We start from the raw sequence: 23,973 nt of genomic DNA, 5'->3' as shown, positions 1-23,973 counted from the left end.
ATCTTTCAGGCAAGATGTGGAAAGTTTGATTTTATATCCTTACATAACAGCAAATAACCATTTGACTTATAAGAGATTATGTGTTACAGCTCATAAACTTCATATAACACACGACTTGCTCACAGAATATCAAGATACCTTGTGGTGCGGGTTTAATAAATAAAACTTTTTATACGATTGACACTGCAGCACCAATATACAAGTTTGTCAGCAGCCTCCAACTTGGAAAACAGACTGAGAAATCACGAAGGAACAAGGGTGAATAGAACATGGACACCATATACTGTACTTGTGACAAATAAAGATGGACCCACGAGGTGAGTGATACCACAAAGATGGATCCCTACCCATTGTCAAGAACTGACTCTTAATTTGAATATTTTATGTGGATCAAAGTGTTTTCCAACGTTGGATCTTCATAATGGAAGTAGATGAACTAAGTGGAAAGAAACTTTGCTACAAGAAATGGATTGTGGCAATTTATTGCCTTACGACGTGGATTACGTAATGCCCCCGATATATTTCAGTGACCAATGAACTGTGCTCTCTCTAACTACCCTAGAATCTTGTACTCATCTACATGGATGACAAAACTGCACATGGTAAATAATCTTTGATTATTCTTACGATAGGCCAAGGAATGTTCTGGATTAGCTGTAGAAAGATAACCTTAAGATAAATCCCTGGAAGTGTGAATTATTCTGTCAAATTGGCAGGTTTTCTGGGACACTTAGTCAACGAATAAAAATTGTCTATTGACCCATTAAAACTAAATATTTCGGAACTGACCAACAACGAGGGATTTGTGTGATTTAAGATAATTTCTTAGACTTTTGTCATTTTGTGAAATCCTTTTTTAACTTTTACTGTTCTCTACAAATTACTTATAGAGTTTTATCTGCTGATTGTAAGCAAGCATTTACTAAACTAAAACACCGAAGTAACTATTACTTCTTTACTAGTATACCTTGAAGATCTGCTCAATTTAGGTATAGATGTTCGAGTCTGCAGATTTGTTTTGAATTTCGCACAAAGCTACTTAAGAAAAGGCAGCTAGTCATCACCACCCACCGCCAACTCTTGGGCTACTCTTTTACCAACGAATAGTGGGATTGACCGTCACATTATAATGCCCCCACGGCTGAAAGGACGAGCATGTTTGGTGCGACCATCAGATTACAAGTCTTAACCACCTGGCCATCCTGCAGAGACAGAGGAATTTTGTCACAAGTACAACATGTGATTGCTTATTAATGTAGGCAGTGAATGCTATAGAAAAACGATGTTGTATCCTTCAAAAAGGATATTCGTCATTACCTATATAAATAAACATTTACACTTTAGGAGGCTGCATTCAATACTGAATAACGTGTACATTTTATCAACCCACAAGTTCAGAAAGCAGGATTTCTTCCAAAACTACAATAGTATAATTATAACATAATTCATTACCCTGGACAGAACTGTGGGCATGTTGATAGATTATCCAAAAGACTGTCTTAAGTCCTAATGAAGAATATTAGCAGTGTGGAAAGAAAAGATAAACCTGAACAAAGTGACAAGTACTAATATGGTTCAATACTCAACTGAAACATGTACAAGCAGAAGAGAGGAGTTTGAAACCGGTTATTCAGAAAACCAGCAATGGGGCCTTCATGGAAAACATAGTTTCCATATAACCTGATGACGACGAACAAGCCACAATGGAATTCATTATGCCTACAAAAAGACTTGCTATGTCGGAAACTGGAAAACACCAGAGAACAGAAATAATGAATGAAGTTCATATTAGAATTCCACAGCATTCTCTCAACCTTCCAATAGCTGGACATACAGAAGATACTGGTGAGTGCAAGAGGGCACTTCTATTGGATTGAGTGTAATAGATGCTGTTAGCAACAAGGTCTTTAAAAGGAGTAATATTGGTGTCTACATTTTGTTGGAACACCCTTTAAAAGCGTAGCTGTTGATTCGTTTACCACAAAGTAACAGCAAAAATAAATGCATCATGGTTGTGATGGACTATTTCACATAGTAGCCAGAAGTATATGTTGTTTCTAATCAGAAACTCTAGCAAGCAATCTAATCAATTTGTTTTAAGATTCAGGATGTCTCTGGAACTTCACTCACATCAGGGCCGAAAGTTAAGATCAAAATTGTTTGTGGAAATGAGTTAAAGCTTTGATACAAAAAAAGATCAGAACACAGATATTCTGGAAACATGGAAGTGAGGTAGAATCGTACACTTTTAAACCAATGAGCCACTTATGCAAATTAACATCGGAGAACGTGGGATCTAGATTGTTCCCTTCCACTTATGAGATATCAAACAGCAACGAGTGACAACAGAATGTTCGGCAGAGTGTCATCAGACCTATACTTAAATCTAACTGAATCTTATACACAAAGGAACACTAGTGATCCTGGGAAAGTCAGTTAGTGATAAAACTACCATGATGGTAATAAGATTTCATTACATTAAAGTGATAAGGTATGGTTGTACAATCTCCATCACAAGAAGAAAGGAACTCCAAAGAAGCTGGTGTTGGAAAAGGTTATATGTTGTACAAGACTCGATCATGGACTTTTGAGAAGCCAGAAAGGTGGAAAGTTCAAGCCAAAGAGCACATATCATGATCATTTCTAAAAGTACATTGGTGAGAAATTAACCAATGTAGTAACTCCAAAGTACATTGGTGAGAAATTAACCAGTGTAGTAACTCCAAAGTGCATTAAGTGAGAAATTAACCAGTGTAGTAACTCCAAAGTGCATTAAGTGAGAAATTAACCAATGTAGTAACTCCAAAGAACATTGGTGAGAAATTAACCAATGTAGTAACTCCAAAGAACACTGGTGATAAATTAACCAATGTAGTAACTCCAAAGTGCATTAAGTGAGAAATTAACCAATGTAGTAACTCCAAAGAACATTGGTGAGAAATTAACCAATGTAGTAACTCCAAAGTGCATTAAGTGAGAAATTAACCAATGTAGTAACTCCAAAGAACATTAAGTGAGAAATTAACCAATGTAGTAACTCCAAAGAACATTGGTGAGAAATTAACCAATGTAGTAACTCCAAAGAACATTGGTGAGAAATTAACCAGTGTAGTAACTCCAAAGTGCATTAAGTGAGAAATTAACCAATGTAGTAACTCCAAAGAACATTGGTGAGAAATTAACCAATGTAGTAACTCCAAAGAACATTGGTGAGAAATTAACCAATGTAGTAACTCCAAAGTGCATTACGTGAGAAATTAACCAATGTAGTAACTCCAAAGAACATTGGTGATAAATTAACCAATGTAGTAACTCCAAAGAACATTGGTGAGAAATTAACCAATGTAGTAACTCCAAAGAATATTGGTGAGAAATTAACCACTGTAGTAACTCCAAAGAACGTTGTTGAGAAATTAACCAATGTAGTAACTCCAAAGTACATTAAGTGGGATATTAACCTTCTAAAGATCCAAGGTTCATGTTGAGAACATTTTCAATGGATCACCAAGGGCAGAATCACTAGTGGATTCACTGGACCACAAACGGGATAGCCACTATTGTGTTTTTCTTATAAGGAAAGCCAAACTGGGCTATCTGCTGTGTCCACCGAGGGAAATCGGACCCCTGAGTTTAGTGTTGTAAATTCGAAGACTTACCGCTGTCCCGATAGGACAGCCACTAAGGTACAAGAGATCGTAACAACTGTGTATCATAGAAAACCCAGAAAAAGATATGGCGAATAGACGGTTTAGTTTACTGTTTTATTTGTGTATTAGGACTGTTCAAAGGAATTCACAATTCAGAAAGGGATAATGCTGCACAGTATAAATTTTTCGTTAGAATTGAATTGTTTGCTAGAGGGAGCTGCTAATCATGATGACGTCAGATCTAGAAAGCTTATAAAAGTAGTCCTAGAATACTCGAAACGGTCATGACGAGTATTAATTCAGAAATACCGTTGAATTTAGAGAAACGAGAGTACGTTATAAACACATATAACCAGTGTGCAAAGATTCAATTAGAATTCAGTGGCGTAATAAGCTATTTATTCTGTGCTTATTCTGTGCTGTGTTTGTAGTTTCTAACAAGTTGATCGATTAGCAATGAAATTCTGTAAGTAATTTTATTTGTAACTGTTAACTTAGACATACCATTAGGTTTAAAAATTTCTGTTCATACACTGTTTCTGAATTTAGGCCTACCACTGTTCATACGCTGTTTCTGAATTTAGGCCTACCACTGTTCATACACTGTTTCTGAATTTAGGCCTACCACTTACGCCAAAGTGAACGTAGCTTGTAGAAAACGTTTCAGAAGAAATAGATAATTTGTTACCGTTATATGAAACACATTCAACATGGAAGTTATAAATATTAAGTTTTATCTTACTTGTGGTACAGTTGATTTCGTCACTACCGTCCCAACAATCGATATAACCGTTACACTTTCGAGAGGTGGGTAGACAGGACGTATCGTTTCCACAGTGGAACTCGTCTGCTTTGCAAGCTATGATTTAAAAAACAACAACAAAATACAACTTATTTATTGTTCGATATATTGAGTGCAACATCTATGGTTAACCTGGCATCACTAGGTCGAAGCCAGATTAACCTGGTGAAACGTTCTGACCCTAAATATTATACTACTATATCTGACAATTAAGTTTTATATAATAAGGTATTTGTTTTAATAATTAAAACAAAACATATATACTTTTGATCCTAGCTTACCGCAATCAGCTTCGTCACTCATGTCATAACAGTTGAAGTGACCATCACATCTACGTTTAGCTGGAATACACAACCCATCTCCGCAGCGCCACTCTGCAGAATGGCATTCTGGGAAGAAATAAAAACAAACACCTCGTGTTCATAAAGCTCACAGTTTTATATTCTTGTAACTTCACGTTTTCAAATAAAAATATTTAGATTTTCGAATGTCACAAATAACTCTAAAGAAAAGATAACAAACCAGAGATGTCCACACATTGGTATAAGTGGTCATTCAATTGACGACAGAGCTCTTGAGGACCAGCGCACCACCCACCACATCCTCTGGGGTCCTGGGGATCCACTGGAGTCACGCATCGAGGGGTCAGAGCTCCAACGGAGAATAAACAGATTCCATCGTGTTGACAGAGACCGCAAGGCCCATCTGGGATTATAACCATATAATAATAATAATTCGAATCACTCGTTAACATTTGCGTTTTTTGTAACACTAATATTCATAATAATTACATAAATATGAGTTTATGAAAAACTTGCATGGCCAAGTACCTGCATGTTTGAAGACTTGTTAATTGTCGGTTCTAACCAATATTGGTCTCTTAATAAAAATTACCGCAGAATAGTATGCACTATTTATTCCTGTAACTAAATATATCGTCCCTTTCTGGTGCAAGTTCTAGAATTAAAAAAAAAATATTTCTCATGGTTTTACTTATCACTATATACGATTAGTTATGTAGTTGTGGATGTCATGTTCTTGAGACTTAGACATGAATTATCATGGTGTCTTTATATCTTCGGTCCACAGTCAGTTTATACTGTGACGTATCTTCGTCCGAAACTTCTGCGATGTTGGTTACACCACTGGACGAATAAAGAGAGTCGGCTCGGTACCCATTCCCACGCAAAACGAAAGTCATCACAGTTTCGTCAAAATTGTTTATCTGTTGTTCAATATAGCTATCCTGCATAGAAATGATACACGAAAGGGCTTTTGGTCTTAGCCACACTTTGGAAGTGGTTTTGTACTCGATGTTAATTCACATAATAGAAATATCTGTGTAAATAAACAAATGATGGACAACGAATTCACAAAATAAATGGGACAAAACATTATAGCATACAATACAAAATATAGAGGGTGATGTTTTCTACAATGATTACTACACACAATTCAGTCATGTTGTAACCTTCTGACCTTTGTCTTTTATTTAAGCCAATACAACCTTAATAACATTTATATCAGGACTTTCTGTAGGTCAAACTTTGGTTTTAATTGTTCCATTGACCTTTTTACTATTATCATGCCATCACATTCACTGATATCTGAGATCACTGTCTTGTTGCAAGATCAATCCACACACACACGACACTGTTTCCTGATCACAAACTGCCTGTGACTGTCAGAAGTCAGGGTGCCATCAGTTTGTGTAGATCACCAACATTATGAGCTGACGTGTGGGCTCACGCCCTTACTTAGATGCTGTACCTTGGCTACAATATTGTTCTCTTTTTCCAAGCCAAACAATCTGTTGTTGAACGTTTCCAAATAATAAAACTGGACACATCTTCCACGAGCACTTGTCTCCAGCTTTTCTTTTCGTTCCATTGTTTGTGGTCTGATGTCTATTTCAACTTTTGGTTTGGTCATTTCTACTCAACACTGGTCTTCGTGTTAATGCGCATATCACTTTCTGAAGACTGTCTTTGCAATTAGAGCAAAGTTATTGGCAAGATATGTACTCGACCGTTGTCTGATTCGTGAATAACACAACCTTAGATACTTAACATCACATCTGAAGAGTTTCGGTTTTCTACATGGACGATTTCTATTATTAACACTTCCCGTTTCATGTACCTTCTTCACAGTTTTAAATACAGTTTCCACCAAAGTATGGAAGGTTTCTGCAATGTTTTTTTTAATAGAGTGTACTTTACCGGTCGAAACAGTGAAGCCACTACTGATACTGCTATCACTGGTCTTAATATTACTGTTTCTACTTTAATAGGCTTTATGCTACTGTGGCGTTTCATAATTGGTTGAATAAGAACCAATCACACTGCAAACTGTCAATACGTATTTTCTTATGCAGTTAATTTTCTCACGATAAAATGTACATTCCACTAAAATTTGTTCGTCTTCCCCTTTCCTCACAATGTGGTTGGTTGTCTCCGTTTGTATAAAATAATATTGATAATAATACACAAATTGTATTTCAATTTTGTCTTCTTTACATACGAAAGGCTTTATGAATGACTGTTTCATACCTCCAGATTTGTAGAGGAACTTTAGTGGATGAACGGTTAACAACTCTTTGTTACAGAGGAAGTTTCGTGGATGAACGGTTAACAACTCTTTGTAACAGAGGAAGTTTCGTGGATGAACGGTTAACAACTCTTTGTAACAGAGGAAGTTTCGTGGATGAACGGTTAACAACTCTTTGTAACAGAGGAAGTTTCGTGGATGAACAGTTAATAACTCTCTGTAACAGAGGAGGTTTCGTGGATTAACAGTTAACAACTCTTTGTAACAGAGGAAGTTTCGTGGATGAACAGTTAATAACTCTCTGTAACAGAGGAAGTTTCGTGGATGAACGGTTAACAACTCTTTGTAACAGAGGAAGTTTCGTGGATGAACGGTTAACAACTCTTTGTAACAGAGGAAGTTTCGTGGATGAACGGTTAACAACTCTTTGTTACAGAGGAAGTTTCGTGGATGAACGGTTAACAACTCTTTGTAACAGAGGAAGTTTCGTGGATGAACAGTTAATAACTCTCTGTAACAGAGGAAGTTTCGTGGATTAACAGTTAACAACTCTTTGTAACAGAGGAAGTTTCGTGGATGAACAGTTAATAACTCTCTGTAACAGAGGAAGTTTCGTGGATGAACGGTTAACAACTCTTTGTTACAGAGGAAGTTTCGTGGATGAACGGTTAACAACTCTTTGTAACAGAGGAAGTTTCGTGGATGAACGGTTAACAACTCTTTGTAACAGGAAGTTTCGTGGATGAACGGTTAACAACTCTCTGTAACAGAGGAAGTTTCGTGGATGAACGGTTAACAACTCTTTGTAACAGGAAGTTTCGTGGATGAACGGTTAACAACTCTCTGTAACAGAGGAAGTTTCGTGGATGAACGGTTAACAACTCTTTGTAACAGAGGAAGTTTCGTGGATGAACGGTTAACAACTCTTTGTTACAGAGGAAGTTTCGTGGATGAACGGTTAACAACTCTTTGTTACAGAAGAAGTTTCGTGGATGAACGGTTAACAACTCTCTGTAACAGAGGAAGTTTCGTGGATTAACAGTTAACAACTCTTTGTTACAGAGGAAGTTTCGTGGATGAACGGTTAACAACTCTTTGTTACAGAGGAAGTTTCGTGGATGAACGGTTAACAACTCTTTGTTACAGAGGAAGTTTCGTGGATGAACGGTTTACAACTCTTTGTTACAGAGGAAGATTCGTGGATGAACGGTTAACAATTCTCTGTAACAGAGGAAGTTTCGTGGATGAACGGTTAACAACTCTTTGTTACAGAGGAAGTTTCGTGGATGAACGGTTAACAACTCTGTAACAGAGGAAGTTTCGTGGATTAACAGTTAACAACTCTCTGTAACAGAGGAAGTTTCGTGGATGAACGGTTAACAACTCTCTGTAACAGAGGAAGTTTCGTGGATGAACGGTTAACAACTCTCTGTAACAGAGGAAGTTTCGTGGATTAACAGTTAACAACTCTCTGTAACAGAAGAAGTTTCGTGGATGAAGGTTAACAACTCTCTGTAACAGAAGAAGTTTCGTGGATTAAGAGTTAACAACTCTCTGTAACAGAAGAAGTTTCGTGGATGAAGGTTAACAACTCTCTGTAACAGAAGAAGTTTCGTGGATTAAGAGTTAACAACTCTCTGTAACAGAAGAAGTTTCGTGGATGAAGGTTAACAACTCTCTGTAACAGAAGAAGTTTCGTGGATTAACAGTTAACAACTCTCTGTAACAGAGGAAGTTTCGTGGATTAACAGTTAACAGCTCTCTGTAACAGAGGAAGTTTCGTGGATTAACAGTTAACAACTCTCTGTAACAGAGGAAGTTTCGTGGATTAACAGTTAACAACTCTCTGTAACAGAGGAAGTTTCGTGGATTAAGAGTTAACAACTCTCTGTAACAGAAGAAGTTTCGTGGATTAACAGTTAACAACTCTCTGTAACAGAAGAAGTTTCGTGGATTAACAGTTAACAACTCTCTGTAACAGAAGAAGTTTCGTGGATGAAGGTTAACAACTCTCTGTAACAGAGGAAGTTTCGTGGATTAACAGTTAACAACTCTCTGTAACAGAAGAAGTTTCGTGGATGAAGGTTAACAACTCTCTGTAACAGAGGAAGTTTCGTGGATTAACAGTTAACAGCTCTCTGTAACAGAGGAAGTTTCGTGGATTAACAGTTAACAACTCCATTCTAGAGGTAACCTGTCGTCTTTCCAACTTCATGTTTTGTGTGAGATAAACTCCTAGGTATAAGTTTTTACTTTTTGCACGAATGAGAGACTATCCTAATTAACCAAATTATTTTTGTATTGTTTAAACGATGAAACTCATATGTAATGTTTTTCTCCCATACAAGGAGAAAAAACATAAATTTCTTCTTACCAGATGGCTCTGCTGTTCCATTACTAGCAGCCTCACTTCGTACTGTCCACAGCTCAGCTTCGTCTGTCACATTTGTGGATTCAGGCACACTTTTGGACGAGACTAAAGATGGTCTTGTTGGGGTCATAGTTGAGGAAGAACTGGACGTTTGGGTTGGAAAACACACACAATCTAATATCTCAATCTCGTAGCTACCTTGTCGCTTGCACGGCTCGTTGCTATGCAACCGCATTCCTCGACCAAAGTCAGTCCTACAATCTCGGGAACGGCTGTGGATTCTGTTGGGGTCACACTTTCCCCCTAAGTCCTTACATGAAGACCACTGGCCCCATGGTGACCAAGCAGCTGAAAGTCCAAAAAAATCAGTAACACGGAAAGTGTCGTTAAAAATAAAACTTCATTTCAACAACTTCCCGTGCATAAATTTCACGTGCAGCGCACTACTCAAAGCGCCCACGAGCATCAGTGGTCTAAAAAATGTAGAATATAATAGATGGACTTAAGGACAATAAATAGTTAATTCCAATCAATGTATAACAACCAACATTCATTGGCAAGAAACGTTAACGAAGCAACAGCTTGATTATTTTTAACAAAATCATGTCTACAAATTTAATTCTGAGCTGGTGTTAGACAAGAAACTTACCCGTTGTTAATAATGTCAGCCTCGGGTAATATAAATAATTAATAATGATAAATAATAAATACACAACATTTAGATAAAACATTTGACAATTTTTCATTTTACGAAATTACTATACGAAATATTAATTTACCATCTGTTGGAGGTAGTGTTATTGGTTTCAGGTCCACAGGTGGCGCTGTTATCCCATGTAGCCCTAACGAGAATGGAAAGTGAATGTGAGGATAAGGAAAAAAACAGTGAATTTTAATATATCAGAACATACACAAGCACATAAGAACATTTTAAGATATTCATGGGTATGCTTTTTAAACGATAGCTTGCTGGACTAACGGGCAACGTGGAAAATACTGTAGTGGTCTTAAACCGAAATACCTGTCGTCAGGGGTGATTAATGTTTGTTTGAGAATTTCGTGCAAAGCTACACAAGGGCTATCCGCGTTAGCCGTCCCTAATTTAGCAGTGTAAGACTAGAGGAAAGGCAGCTACTTATTACCACCCACCGCCACATTTCAGGCTACTCTTTTATTAAAGAATAATGGGATTGATCATAACTTTATAACGCCCACACGGCTGAAAGGGCAAGCATGTTTGGTACGACCGGGGTTCGAACCCGCGACCCTCGGAATACGAGTCGAGCACCCTAACCACCTCGCCATGATGAGCCATGTTTATTTCAGTTAATCACAAAACTACACAATTAGCTATCTGTGATTTGCTAACCACGGGTATCGAAACCCGGTTTTTAAAAGGTACGAGTCCGCTGACATACCGCCGTGCCATTAGGGGACGGTGATTAATGAATCAGATGTCTTTCTTCGTTTTGATTGTAAGTATGTAAAAATCTAAATATTTTTAACAAGTTGTAAGTTTTGAATTATGGGATCTGTGAACTAACAAATGCTAATAACTTTATACCGCATAACGTTCGTACGTAATGTTTTAATTGTGTTATTAAAATATATAGTATTTAGAATCTGTTATTTTTCATACATAGATGACAAGCTATTATTCTCAGAATTACGTAAAATTATAACATAAAACGACTATGAATGGCAGTGTTACGTCATAATTATTAAACAATATGAACGATAACTTAGAAGTAATACAAGTAGTGTTAAGCCTAACAATGTTATTCAAAACACACGTGCTGATAGCTGGTACTTAAGTCGTATTAAATAATATCCTATCTTCGAACGATCTTTATTAATAATAAAATATTGATATCCTGGCGTTTCCATATACGTCAGAAGCTACGCGGAAGAAGGGTTTAATGACAGTATGTCCAAACAAGAAATGGTTTGTTTGATTTTGAATTTCGCGCAAAGGTACACGAGGGCTAGCCGTCCCTAATTTAGCAGTTTAAGACTAGAGGGAAGACAGTTTATCATCACCACCCACCGTCAACTCTTGGGCTACTCTTTTACCAACAAATAGTGGGATTGACCGCAACTGTATAACGCCCCCACGGCTGAAGTAGCAAGCATATTTGGTGCGACGGGGATTTAAACCCGCAACACTCAGATTGCGAGTCCAACCCGGCATGGCCAAGCGTGTTAAGACGTGCGACTCGTAAACTGAGGGTCGCGGGTTCGCATCCCCGTCGTGCCAAATATGCTCGCCCTTTCAGCCGTGTGGGTGTTATATAGTGACAGTCAATCCCACTATTCGTTGGTAAAAGAGTAGCCCAAGAGTTGGCGGTGGGTGGTGATGACTAGCTGCCTTCCTTCTAGTCTTACACTGCAAAGTTAGGGACGGCTAGCACAGATAGCCCTCGAGTAGGTTTGTGCGAAATTCAAAACAAACAAACAAACAAACCAACGCCCTAACCTGGATGATGGAACCAGGAACCATGTTAAAATCTACATCAGAAAGACATTTTTCCTTGACACACACAATGAATACTTGTTCGCGGATCTTACACTTACGCCACCTTTGTGAGGAGACATGAAAAATACCGAACACTGGTCACAAGCCAGTTGTGAAACGTGTAGTTATCCCAGTCTCTCTTTCAAAGTTACTTCTTAAATTTGCCGTTTCCAACCTGCACGTCGCAAGAGTTTTACTAAACGAAGAATAAATAAAAACCAACAAAACAAAACTATTGCATGTAGTTTTATACATATTTTATATAGTTTTGTAATGAGTGTCGCACAAATCGAGGTAAGTACGGTTAGTGTCATCCGTGAAAACATTTGGAAACCACGATTTTAAACTTTTAAGTAAATCTGATACCTGTAAAACAACTTTAAAACTATAAATCATTTTTACTGCTGTCCAATTCTTTACCCATTCTTACCATCCACGAGTGTCTACAACATTTCATTATTAGGACTGGTATAACGGCATCTAGTGGCTAAACCATTCAATAAGGGACATTTGAGTATCAAACAAATCATAATTCAGAAAGAACTCCGAACACAGAGAAGGACAACAGATCATCAGTATCTGCCTATTGTGAAGAGATTCGTAGCTAAAGGATGGCGCCACACTTCGTTATAATTTAAATATCAACAGATTTCTGAGCCACACGCCTCCCTTCTTACTATTTGAGTACTAACGTTAAAATTTGCGTCAACAACAACAAATTAAATTTAAAGAAAAAGAGTCACCTACCAGCAAATCTAATGGACGTAATGTCCACATGCAATGACCCTGTCGGTAACATTCCGTGGCCTTGTTCTAATGTTTGCACAAAGGTCAAACCAACTTGTTCAGCTGCTTTGATGAAAGGATGGTTCAAAAATATTCTGCAGTTTACTATAACACTTCCCTTACTGTAAAGATAAATAAAGCAATGCTACAGATTACTATAACACTTCCCTTACTGTAAAGATAAATAAAGCAATGCTACAGATTACTATAACACTTCCCTTACTGTAAAGATAAATAAAGCAATGCTACAGTTTACTATAACACTTCCCTTACTGTAAAGATAAATAAAGCAATGCTACAGTTTACTATAACAGTTCCCTTACTGTAAAGATAAATAAAGCAACGCTACAGTTTACTATAACACTTCCCTTACTGTAAAGATAAATAAAGCAATGCTACAGATTACTATAACACTTCCCTTACTGTAAAGATAAATAAAGCAATGCTACAGTTTACTATAACACTTCCCTTACTGTAAAGATAAATAAAGCAATGCCACAGTTTACTATAACACTTCCCTTACTGTAAAGATAAATAAAGCAATGCTACAGTTTACTATAACACTTCCCTTACTGTAAAGATAAATAAAGCAATGCTACAGTTTACTATAACACTTTCCTTACTGTAAAGATAAATAAAGCAATGCTACAGTTTACTATAACACTTCCCTTACTGTAGAGATAAATAAAGCAATGCTACAGTTTACTATAACACTTCCCTTACTGTAAAGATAAATAAAGCAATGCTACAGTTTACTATAACACTTCCCTTACTGTAAAGATAAATAAAGCAATGCTACAGTTTACTATAACACTTCCCTTACTTTAAAGATAAATAAAGCAATGCTACAGTTTACTATAACACTTCCCTTACTGTAAAGATAAATAAAGCAATGCTACAGTTTACTATAACACTTCCCTTACTGTAGAGATAAATAAAGCAATGCTACAGTTTACTATAACACTTCCCTTACTGTAAAGATAAATAAAGCAATGCTACAGTTTACTATAACACTTCCCTTACTGTAAAGATAAATAAAGCAATGCTACAGTTTACTATAACACTTCCCTTACTTTAAAGATAAATAAAGCAATGCTACAGTTTACTATAACACTTCCCTTACTGTAAAGATAAATAAAGCAATGCTACAGTTTACTATAACACTTCCCTTACTGTAGAGATAAATAAAGCAGTGTCTGTAATATTTCAAGTTGCAATGAAAAACACGATTTTTGAAAACAATGCACGAAACTTTTAAAAATACCAATCCTTATAATTTGTTATCCAACAAATATATTTGATTACTAGTTCTATATTATTAATATTCGCATCAGCGACCAATGGGATAATTAAAAAGTAGTACTGTTGATAAGAATTATTCCAATAATAAGAATGGCAGACGAAACCTGAATCCTATAATCTCCGTTCCATTGTAATCTCGTACCAGAGAGCTCATGACAAACAGCTCGTCCATCTATAAGAAAATAACAAACAAAGGTACAACTTGTTATTAAGGCTAAACGTAACGTTGTTCTAATAAAGACTACAAAGGAAGCGAGTGAAATGAGTTTTGATACGAAAAGAAGAAGAAAACACACACATGATATTCAAGTTTTGACTTACAGAAACCAGAGGCGAGTCATTCAGTGATCTTCAGTGTTAGAGTTTCTTTAATTTCTTGTACGACAACGTGATGCTTAAGAAATGATTTGTGTGCAATAGTTATAGAGTAGGTGTCGAAAACATTAGTTCTAACACACAGATACACACACAAGCAAGATGTGGTGCACATCCTAACCTCTACAAACAATGACCACGTTAAAATGCGCGCGCACTAATGTTAGACGAGTTATTTTCTAACAATGAAAAGGTTACAATGTACGCGCAGTAACGTTAGCGAGTTATTTTCTAATAATGAAAAGATTACAATGTACGCGCAGTAACGTTAGCGAGTTATTTTCTTACAATGTACACGTTACAATGTACACTCTAATGTCAGTGAGTTATTTTCTAACAATCAACACGTGAAAACGTACAAATAAATTATTGAGGAAAGTTTCTTAAACAAACCGACCTCAGACATGCATTCTAACCACCTCTTAGGACTAAGTTAACTTTGTTAAAGTATTGACCAGTGAATGTGTTTACAAAACTCAATAAATCTTGTCTTTTAAAAAGCAGTTCTTTCTCAAGTCTACTTAAAGTGGGTGCCTAGAACAGTTACTGGGCACAAACATCACAGGCCTATTGGAATGGGTCTTAGTACAGCCCCTGGGCACCAACATCTCAAGTCCACTTGAATGGGTGCCTAGTACAGCACCCAGTTCCAAGGATGTAACCCTGCGAGTTACAATCATGTGCATTCATATTCATGGGGTAACAACACCCTACGATGGTCGCTATGCCTCTTTATCATCCACAGAGATGTGTATTTTGAGCCTCTTGAACAAAGCGGACGCCCAGCAAATCCCCCCCCCCCCAAATCTTGAATCAGGAGATAACAATGCATGTGAAGAATAAGAGAAAACTATTTTAACAATTAACAAACGTTAACAATGTATAAATAAAACAACGCATGATCTATGAACAATGTAAACACACATAAAGAAAAACCATACGAGCAAAGTGGGCATTTGTAGCAAAAAAGAAAAATATTAATTTAATAAAAACACACGTCATTCTACTCCGATTATTGGATATACTAATGTTTATCTCTTCCTCTGAAAACATTAATTTAATAAAAACACACGTCATTCTACCCCGATTATTGGCTATACTAATGTTTATCTCTTCCTCTGAAAATATTAATTTAATAAAAACACACGTCATTCTACCCCGATTATTGGCTATACTAATGTTTATCTCTTCCTCTGAAAACATTAATTTAATAAAAACACGTATCATTCTACTCCGATTATAGGATATACTAATGTTTATCTCTTCCTGTGAAAACATTAATTTAATAAAAACATGTATCATTCTACTCCGATTATTGGATATACTAATGTTTATCTCTTCCTCTGAAAACATTAATTTAATAAAAACACACGTCATTCTACCCCGATTATTGGCTATACTAATGTTTATCTCTTCCTCTGAAAATATTAATTTAATAAAAACACACGTCATTCTACCCCGATTATTGGCTATACTAATGTTTATCTCTTCCTCTGAAAACATTAATTTAATAAAAACACACGTCATTCTACCCCGATTATTGGTTATACTAATGTTTATCTCTTCCTCTGAAAACATTAATTTAATAAAAACACACGTCATTCTACCCCGATTATTGGTTATACTAATGTTTATCTCTTCCTCTGAAAATATTAATTTAATAAAAACACGTGTGATTCTACTCCGATTATTGGCTATACTAATGTTTATCTCTTCCTCTGAAAACATTAATTTAATAAAACACACGTCATTCTACTCCGATTATAGGATATACTAATGTTTATCTCTTCCTCTGAAAACATTAATTTAATAAAAACACACGTCATTCTACCCCGATTATTGGCTATACTAATGTTTATCTCTTCCTCTGAAAACATTAATTTAATAAAAACACACATCATTCTACTCCGATTATAGGATATACTAATGTTTATCTCTTCCTCTGAAAATATTAATTTAATAAAAACACACGTCATTCTACCCCGATTATTGGCTATACTAATGTTTATCTCTTCCTTTGAAAACATTAATTTAATAAAAACACACGTCATTCTACTCCGATTATAGGATATACTAATGTTTATCTCTTCCTCTGAAAATATTAATTTAATAAAAACACACGTCATTCTACCCCGATTATTGGCTATACTAATGTTTATCTCTTCCTCTGAAAACATTAATTTAATCAAAACACACGTCATTCTACTCCGATTATTGGCTATACTAATGTTTATCTCTTCCTCTGAAAACATTAATTTAATAAAAACACACGTCATTCTACCCCGATTATTGGCTATACTAATGTTTATCTCTTTCTCTGAAAACATTAATTTAATCAAAACACACGTCATTCTACCCCGATTATTGGATATACTAATGTTTATCTCTTCCTCTGAAAACATTAATTTAATAAAAACACGTATCATTCTACCCCGATTATTGGCTATACTAATGTTTATCTCTTCCTCTGAAAACATTAATTTAATAAAAACACGTATCATTCTACTCCGATTATAGGATATACTAATGTTTATCTCTTCCTCTGAAAACATTAATTTAATAAAAACACGTATCATTCTACCCCGATTATTGGCTACACTAATGTTTATCTCTTCCTCTCAAAACATTAATTTAATAAAAACACACGTCATTCTACCCCGATTATTGGATATACTAATGTTTATCTCTTCCTCTGAAAACATTAATTTAATCAAAACACACGTCATTCTACCCCGATTATTGGCTATACTAATGTTTATCTCTTCCTCTGAAAACATTAATTTAATCAAAACACACGTCATTCTACCCCGATTATTGGCTATACTAATGTTTATCTCTTCCTCTGAAAACATTAATTTAATAAAAACACGTATCATTCTACCCCGATTATTGGCTATACTAATGTTTATCTCTTCCTCTGAAAACATTAATTTAATAAAAACACGTATCATTCTACTCCGATTATAGGATATACTAATGTTTATCTCTTCCTCTCAAAACTTTAATTTAATAAAAACACACGTCATTCTACCCCGATTATTGGATATACTAATGTTTATCTCTTCCTCTGAAAACATTAATTTAATAAAAACACACGTCATTCTACCCCGATTATTGGATATACTAGTATTTATCTCTTCCTCTGAAAACATTAATTTAATAAAAACACGTATCATTCTATCCCGATTGTTGGCAATACTAATGTTTATCTCTTCCTCTGAAAATATTAATTTAAGAGTAGTAGTGTTAAAAGCTGTAATAACCTTTTACACGTTCAGTGACAAACCAGCCATAAACTATTATTTGATACCAAGTGCAACACCACTTTAAATACTGAAGTGTGCCCTGCACGTGTGTAATATATATAAAACAAAATATCTCTTCTAATGGACCACTTATATAAATTTGTACTTTATGTATATCTACAATATTTCAGATGCAGTAAGTGTGTGTGTGTTTTTAGCAAAGCCACATTGGGCTATCTGCTGAGCCAACCGAGGGGAATCGAACCCCTGATTTTAGCGTTGTAAATCCGTAGACTTATCGCTGTACTAGCGGGGGGCGACAGTAAGTGTAACTAAAACGAGTTGATTCTGAATAGATTGTATTTATTTCACACAGTAACAAGAAGTTAAAAACTCCCTTACCGACTTGGTCACTTCCGCTGCCATCCGCAGGAAGGCGACACTGGTGTGATCATTCATGTCCATTGTGTAGTCACGGTTGGTAACTCTGAATTCTCCTTCAACTGCCCAGCTTCCTAGAGTAAGCAGTTCGAACACTTTTATTTCAAGTTATAATCAGGACGGTCTTACACGGTCTGATAAGGGGAGACTACTAGGCCTAACGAGGAACTCAGAGAAGTTGAAATGAATTTAGGCAAAAAAACTCGCAACTCACACCTTTATTTTGTTCAAAAGAAGGAAGCACATTTCACTCAGACAAAAAGTAAAATAAAAAATTCAGTATTCCTGATGTTACTGTTCCAACACTAAGAACTACGTTTGATTTCGACAAAGACACTCAATCATGTCTGTTTTCCGCGGGAAACGAGAACTTATAATTTAGGCACAAAAACTCAGTATCTCGTGGTCTTCCCTTGTCCGAAGAAATGAGGAGGGCATTTTTTCCAGACAAAGAACGAGCCAACCAAATCCTTGTTAAGATCAATCTGGCTTATACCGTACAGTGACAGGCCTAATGACCCCGTATTTTTAACGTGCAGCTAACCCTAGTTTTACACGCTTGCTAACTATATTCGCAAATGTGCTCGCGCAAAGAAAATAAGTACAATAATTATTTTTTCTTATTTTTGAATTAAACACAAAACTACACAATGGGATATCTGTGCTCTGCCCACGACGGATATCGAATCCCGGATTTTAGCGTTGTAAGTCCGCAGACATACCGCTCAGCCACTAGGGGGGCAATAGAATAATTAAATTGGCTAACACAAAAATACCATCGATCTCCTTACATAATGCTCTATTTTATGATGAACAGCAGATAAAGAAGAAATCACCCAATATTTAAACAGTGCATACAAAGCGCATTCCGATGTTTATTTTTATAATCCTTTCTGTTCAAGCTAAACATTCGATTCAAGTCTAGAACAGTTTTTTTTTATGTTAATTTCTTCAATAAACCGATTGTCCATTAGATATTAATACAATATTAACCATCATCCGGCGTATTAGTTCGATTCTATAACTTTATGTTTGTTTATGTTAACATTTCTTTCTTTGATCGACTTCGTTTGTTTTTTTAAATAATATTTATTTATCACTGAGAGATACTTTTGACTAACGTCACAATCTATACACCTGTAGTTTTATAACATTTTTCTGGGAAAAGCAACACGATAAATCCTAGTTAGGCTTGTCGACGGCAGTATGTTATACAAACTTGTTTGTTTTTTTTTGAATTTCGCACAAAGCTACTCGAGGGCTATCTGCGCTAGCCGTCCCTAATTTAGCAGTGTAAGACTAGAGGGAAGGCAGCTAGTCATCATCACCGACCGCCAACTCTGGGGCTACTCTTTTACCAACGAATAGTGGGATTGACCGTCACACTATAACGCCCCCACGGCTGAAAGGGTTATACAAACTATTTGTGACTGTTCTCGACTTTATTTTACTGTAGAAACAGATGAACGTGGACAACCAGAAGTTGACCTGGTATATTTCGTTTTTTTCAGTTTACATTCTGGGCTCTCTCTTCATTTCTACTATTTATCACAAAAAAATAAACAAACCTGTTTCTGAAAAGCAAAGTTTTTCATGGCATTACAATAACTTTAGTTATTGTGCTGGCCTCTTTTGTCAACAAACAGTACTTAACGTAGTTAAACTTGCTTTTTAAATGATGTATATTTTGAAATATTTGAGCCAGTGTTGCGATGTGCCTGCAGTAGAAATATTTCTCCCTGCCGGACTCTTTGGACAGTTCGTCGTGTTATATACAGTTACCGTGGAAACACTCACAGCAAGCGGTTTATTCTCTGCTTGTCATTCAATTTCATTTCCTTGTAAGTTGCGCGGTTAGCAGCTCAGAGAACGTCAAAAACTGTTGTTTCTGAGCAAGACGACCAAACAGGGGCTGAATTACAGTGTCTGGCGCTATGTAAACTATCATAAATATAAACTTAACGTTGTGTCCCTAGATGTTGGAAGAAGACTGATTTATATTAATTATACTTGAATGAATAAAGGCATTTTCATCTGCTTAACATATTCTTGATCCGTACTTCTAACCGAGGTAAAAGTAAGTTAAACAAAATTATATATATATATATATATATATCAGAAATTAGGTACATTTAGGGTTATCTGTAGGGTACGTTTCCGATTATTGTTCCTCTAAATCCACAGGAAAACTGTTGACTAACACATACTTTGTGTATAAGAATCGTCGGAGTCAGGGATACATGAATTTTGATTGAGGGTAGAGGATCACGTGATTTCGAGTGTTTAAAGTTGGACTAACTGGATCAAAGTGAATAAAACTCAGCGTCAAATCGTTTTTCTGACAGAAAGAAGTCCATTTTTGCGACCAAACGAATCACTGAAACTGTGTTCCTCAAACGTATCTAGGCCCGGCATGACCAGATGTGTTAGGGCGTTCAACTCGTAATCTGAGGGTCGCAGGTTAGAAACCCCGTCGCACCAAACATGCTCTTTCAGCCGTGGGGGCGTTATAGTGTGACGGTTAATCCCACTATTCGTTGGTAAAAGAGTAGCCCAAGAGTTGGCAGTGAGTGGTGATGACTAGCTGCCTTCCCTCTAGTCTTACACTGCTAAATTAGGGACGGCTAGCGCAGATAGCCCTCGTGTAGCTTTGCGCGAAAGTCAAAAAACAAACAAATAAACGTATCTATTTTTTAGCCCTTTGTTAATTTCTGGCTACCTCAACCTAGTTTCCATTATTATCTTCTCCACAGTTAGAGCTATGATCCCTGAATACCATGAATTATGCATAATAGCCTGTGGGGGTTGGAGCGAGAAATTGACTGCTACACAGTTATGAAAAGAATTTTTTTACCAATTTTTCTTTTATATATATATATATTTCAGTTCAGACCTAAACAGTTTTTCCATCTTTACTTTCCTACATACCTTTGCTTAGGAGATTTAATTGGTTTATTCGTATACCTTGTGGCATTTAATTAATAATGTGGTAAATATTAATTATTTATTAATACTAAACAAATATATTTCCATACGTATTTCCACCGTATTTCTTCGGATTACCATGAACTATCATTATAAACAGGCCTGGGTGTGTGGAAGACGAACTATTTCTTAACTTTGTTTTCCACTTTCTATTTTTCTGAAAGGCACGTATCGAGATACTTTTGTTTAGCAATAAAAATATAATCGTTGTCTAAATGGAAGTTTAGATGACAGAATCATAAGCACGATGAACAAAAGTCACAGTGACCTACGACAGTTCACTGGACATTACCCAGAAGTCTATCATTTGTTTCTTAAGTTTTATGCGTTTGTCATTTACAAAGCGAATCATTGCGCTATATTCGATTAAATTCGTAATACAGAGTCAAAGTTTTGTGTCTAATTTCCCAAGAGATGACGGAGATTTAAAGGGTTTGGTGCATTTCTAGCTTTTATTAAGATGTACACCCGAAACTTTGTTAATATGCAAAGAAAGGAAGTTTTTTTTGTGTTTTTCTTTTTAATCACTTGGTGGCGTTTGTATATTTAGCGAAAACTGAAATCATGGGTTGTTTGGAATTAGTGTATATGGATTTGATACTCTTCAAAATCCGAAGATTTTTTTACCTTTGCGATTTCACAGGATTAAACCTTACATATAAAACAAAACAAAACGTGACGTCATTGACTGTTATGATCGTGACGTGGCGCTGGTGATCCCGCCAAACTGTTGTGACCTCAATCTGTTGCCATGACAACGTTGTTGCGCTAGTAATTTCACTGAACTATCATTACTTCAATGAAAAATTAGTCAAAGCTTTAATTTTTCTCAATGAAGTTATCTACTTGTGCATGTATGTGAAAATAAGAACACAGTGGGAAAATCTGGGGTTTCATCGAATGTGTGTTAACTTTGACTTAATGGCTTCGAAAATCCACCCCCTCTTCATTAGGTTGTTTTGTTTTTGAATTTCGCGCAAAGCTACTTGAGGGCTATCTGCGCTAGCCGTCCCTAATTTAGCAGTGTAAGACTAGAGGGAAGGAAACTAGTCATCACCACCCACCGCCAACTCTTGGGCTACTCTTTTACCAACGAATAGTGGGATTAACGGTCACATTATAACGCCCCCACGGATGGGAGGGCGAGCATGTTTGATGCGACCGGGATTCGAAACCTCCTCCCCCCTCTTCATTAGATATTTTATTCAAATTGCATAAAACGAAAGTTACTAAACAGCCTTACCTTCTTCTGCTGGGCTGCTTCTGGGACCGCCCCAATTCAGATCACCTCCAACTGTGAACAAATACAGCTAATTAAAGAAGTTTGCTTCAAAGTTACTTTTATTCCAACATACTGAGAAAAGTAAAAAAAAAAAACGTACGAATTGGAATTAACCAATACGTTTTAGACACGACATCAGTATAATTTAAATTGCACTGTTTATTATATTACTGCACTATTTGTTTGTTTTCAATTTCGCGCAAAGCTACACGAGGGCTATCTGCTCTAGCCGCCCCTGGCTTAGCACTGTAAAACTAGAGGGAAGGCAGCTAGTTATCACCACCCACTGACAACTCTTCGGCGATTCTTTTTATCAACAAAAACGGGATTCACTGTCACACTAAACGTCCCAACAGCTAAAAGGACGAGTATGTTTGGTGCGACGGGGATTCGAAACTGCGACCCTCAAATTGCGAGTCGAGCGCCCTAACCACCTGGCCTAGTGGCAAGAGAACTGATGACCTTAAAAACCTGCTCAGTACGTAGTAAATTGCAAACTGAAGTGACCATCTACACAAACTCGCGAACATCGACCTTGTTTCACATGTACTTACTGACTTTTGACGCCGGTACTATGTTTATACTACACATAATTCACTTGCACATCAGAGTGCATTGTTTGTTACACCCGTCGCGTTAGATGTAACTAAATATATGTGAAAAAAACTACATGCAGGCTAAATTACAGAAACTGATTTGCACGCAACATTCTTGACCAACCACCCGACAAACACCAACTCTCCTAACAACAAAGGAATTACTGACTTCGCTTTCTTTACTTACAAAATATACCGACATCAGATTGCGAGACAAGCGCCCTCTGACCTACTGCAATGTTTTCTACACATTTAGTTTGAATTCAATAAAACCAAATATTTCATTCCATTGAGCTTCGCCCGGTATGGCCAGGTGGTTAAGGCACTCGACTCGTAATCAGAGGGTCGCGGGTTGGAATCCCCGTCACACCAAACATGCTCGCCCTTTCAGCCCTGAGGGTGTTATAATGTGATGATCAATCCCACTGTTCGTTGGTAAAAAGAGTAACGGAAGAGTTGACGGTGGGTGGTGATGACTAGCTGTCTTCCCTTTAGTGTTACACTGCAAAATTAGGGACGGCTAGCGCAGATAGCCCTCGAGTAGCTTTGCGCGAAATTCAAAACAAACCGTTAAGCCTATAAATTAAAACATCAACAACAAATAACAGATAAAAACAGTTTACTTGAAATGTGAAACAAATGTAATGGCTGCCAGGACATAAAAAAAATTACATATAGAAATACCAGTTTCTTTGTGGGTAAACTTTGAATGTTTCTTAACTTATGGTATGTACAATCCAGACAAACTTATAACACTGTTCTTACTGTAGTAATATAAGTTATAATAACACTGTACGTTATTATTTTATATTCTATGGTCTTCTATAAACGATTAACATAGATTCCATATTTTGGTTCCCTGTGCACTTTGTTAAAAAGTGTATACGTACCGTTTTCACCAGATGGAGTACGTCCTCTTGAGTGAGGGATTCGACTTTTATCATTATGGAATCAAGCGAACCGTGAAATCATGGAAGAGTGAATAAACACAGAGCTAGTTATAAGTAAGTTTGCCTAGTGAATAACAAAATACCTTTTAATGGTAATTTTCTCTAAGATATCAATCAAAATTATCGTTA

At 36.4% G+C, this 23,973-nt stretch overlaps 1 protein-coding gene across 2 annotated transcripts in view; it reads right to left on the bottom strand.

Moving 5' to 3' along the window:
* LOC143246679 (uncharacterized) overlaps nucleotides 1–23,973 on the bottom strand; it is a 47,446-nt gene that overhangs the window by 4,561 nt on the left and 18,912 nt on the right. For both annotated transcript variants that reach the window (XM_076493756.1, XM_076493755.1), the window contains 9 exons: nucleotides 22,260–22,310; nucleotides 17,993–18,105; nucleotides 14,075–14,142; nucleotides 12,630–12,790; nucleotides 10,147–10,209; nucleotides 9,371–9,715; nucleotides 4,972–5,154; nucleotides 4,731–4,838; nucleotides 4,390–4,506 (listed from right to left, as the gene is read on the bottom strand). In XM_076493756.1, coding sequence (XP_076349871.1) covers nucleotides 4,390–4,506; nucleotides 4,731–4,838; nucleotides 4,972–5,154; nucleotides 9,371–9,715; nucleotides 10,147–10,209; nucleotides 12,630–12,790; nucleotides 14,075–14,142; nucleotides 17,993–18,105; nucleotides 22,260–22,310 — 1,209 coding nt within the window. The remainder of the gene's footprint in view (nucleotides 1–4,389; nucleotides 4,507–4,730; nucleotides 4,839–4,971; nucleotides 5,155–9,370; nucleotides 9,716–10,146; nucleotides 10,210–12,629; nucleotides 12,791–14,074; nucleotides 14,143–17,992; nucleotides 18,106–22,259; nucleotides 22,311–23,973) is intronic.

The sequence above is a fragment of the Tachypleus tridentatus genome, chromosome 3 (genome assembly GCF_004210375.1).
Source record: "Tachypleus tridentatus isolate NWPU-2018 chromosome 3, ASM421037v1, whole genome shotgun sequence".
Taxonomy (NCBI): Eukaryota; Metazoa; Arthropoda; class Merostomata; order Xiphosura; family Limulidae; genus Tachypleus; species Tachypleus tridentatus.
Note: the sequence above shows the minus strand (reverse complement) of the source record. Positions and strands in the feature narration are given on the sequence as shown.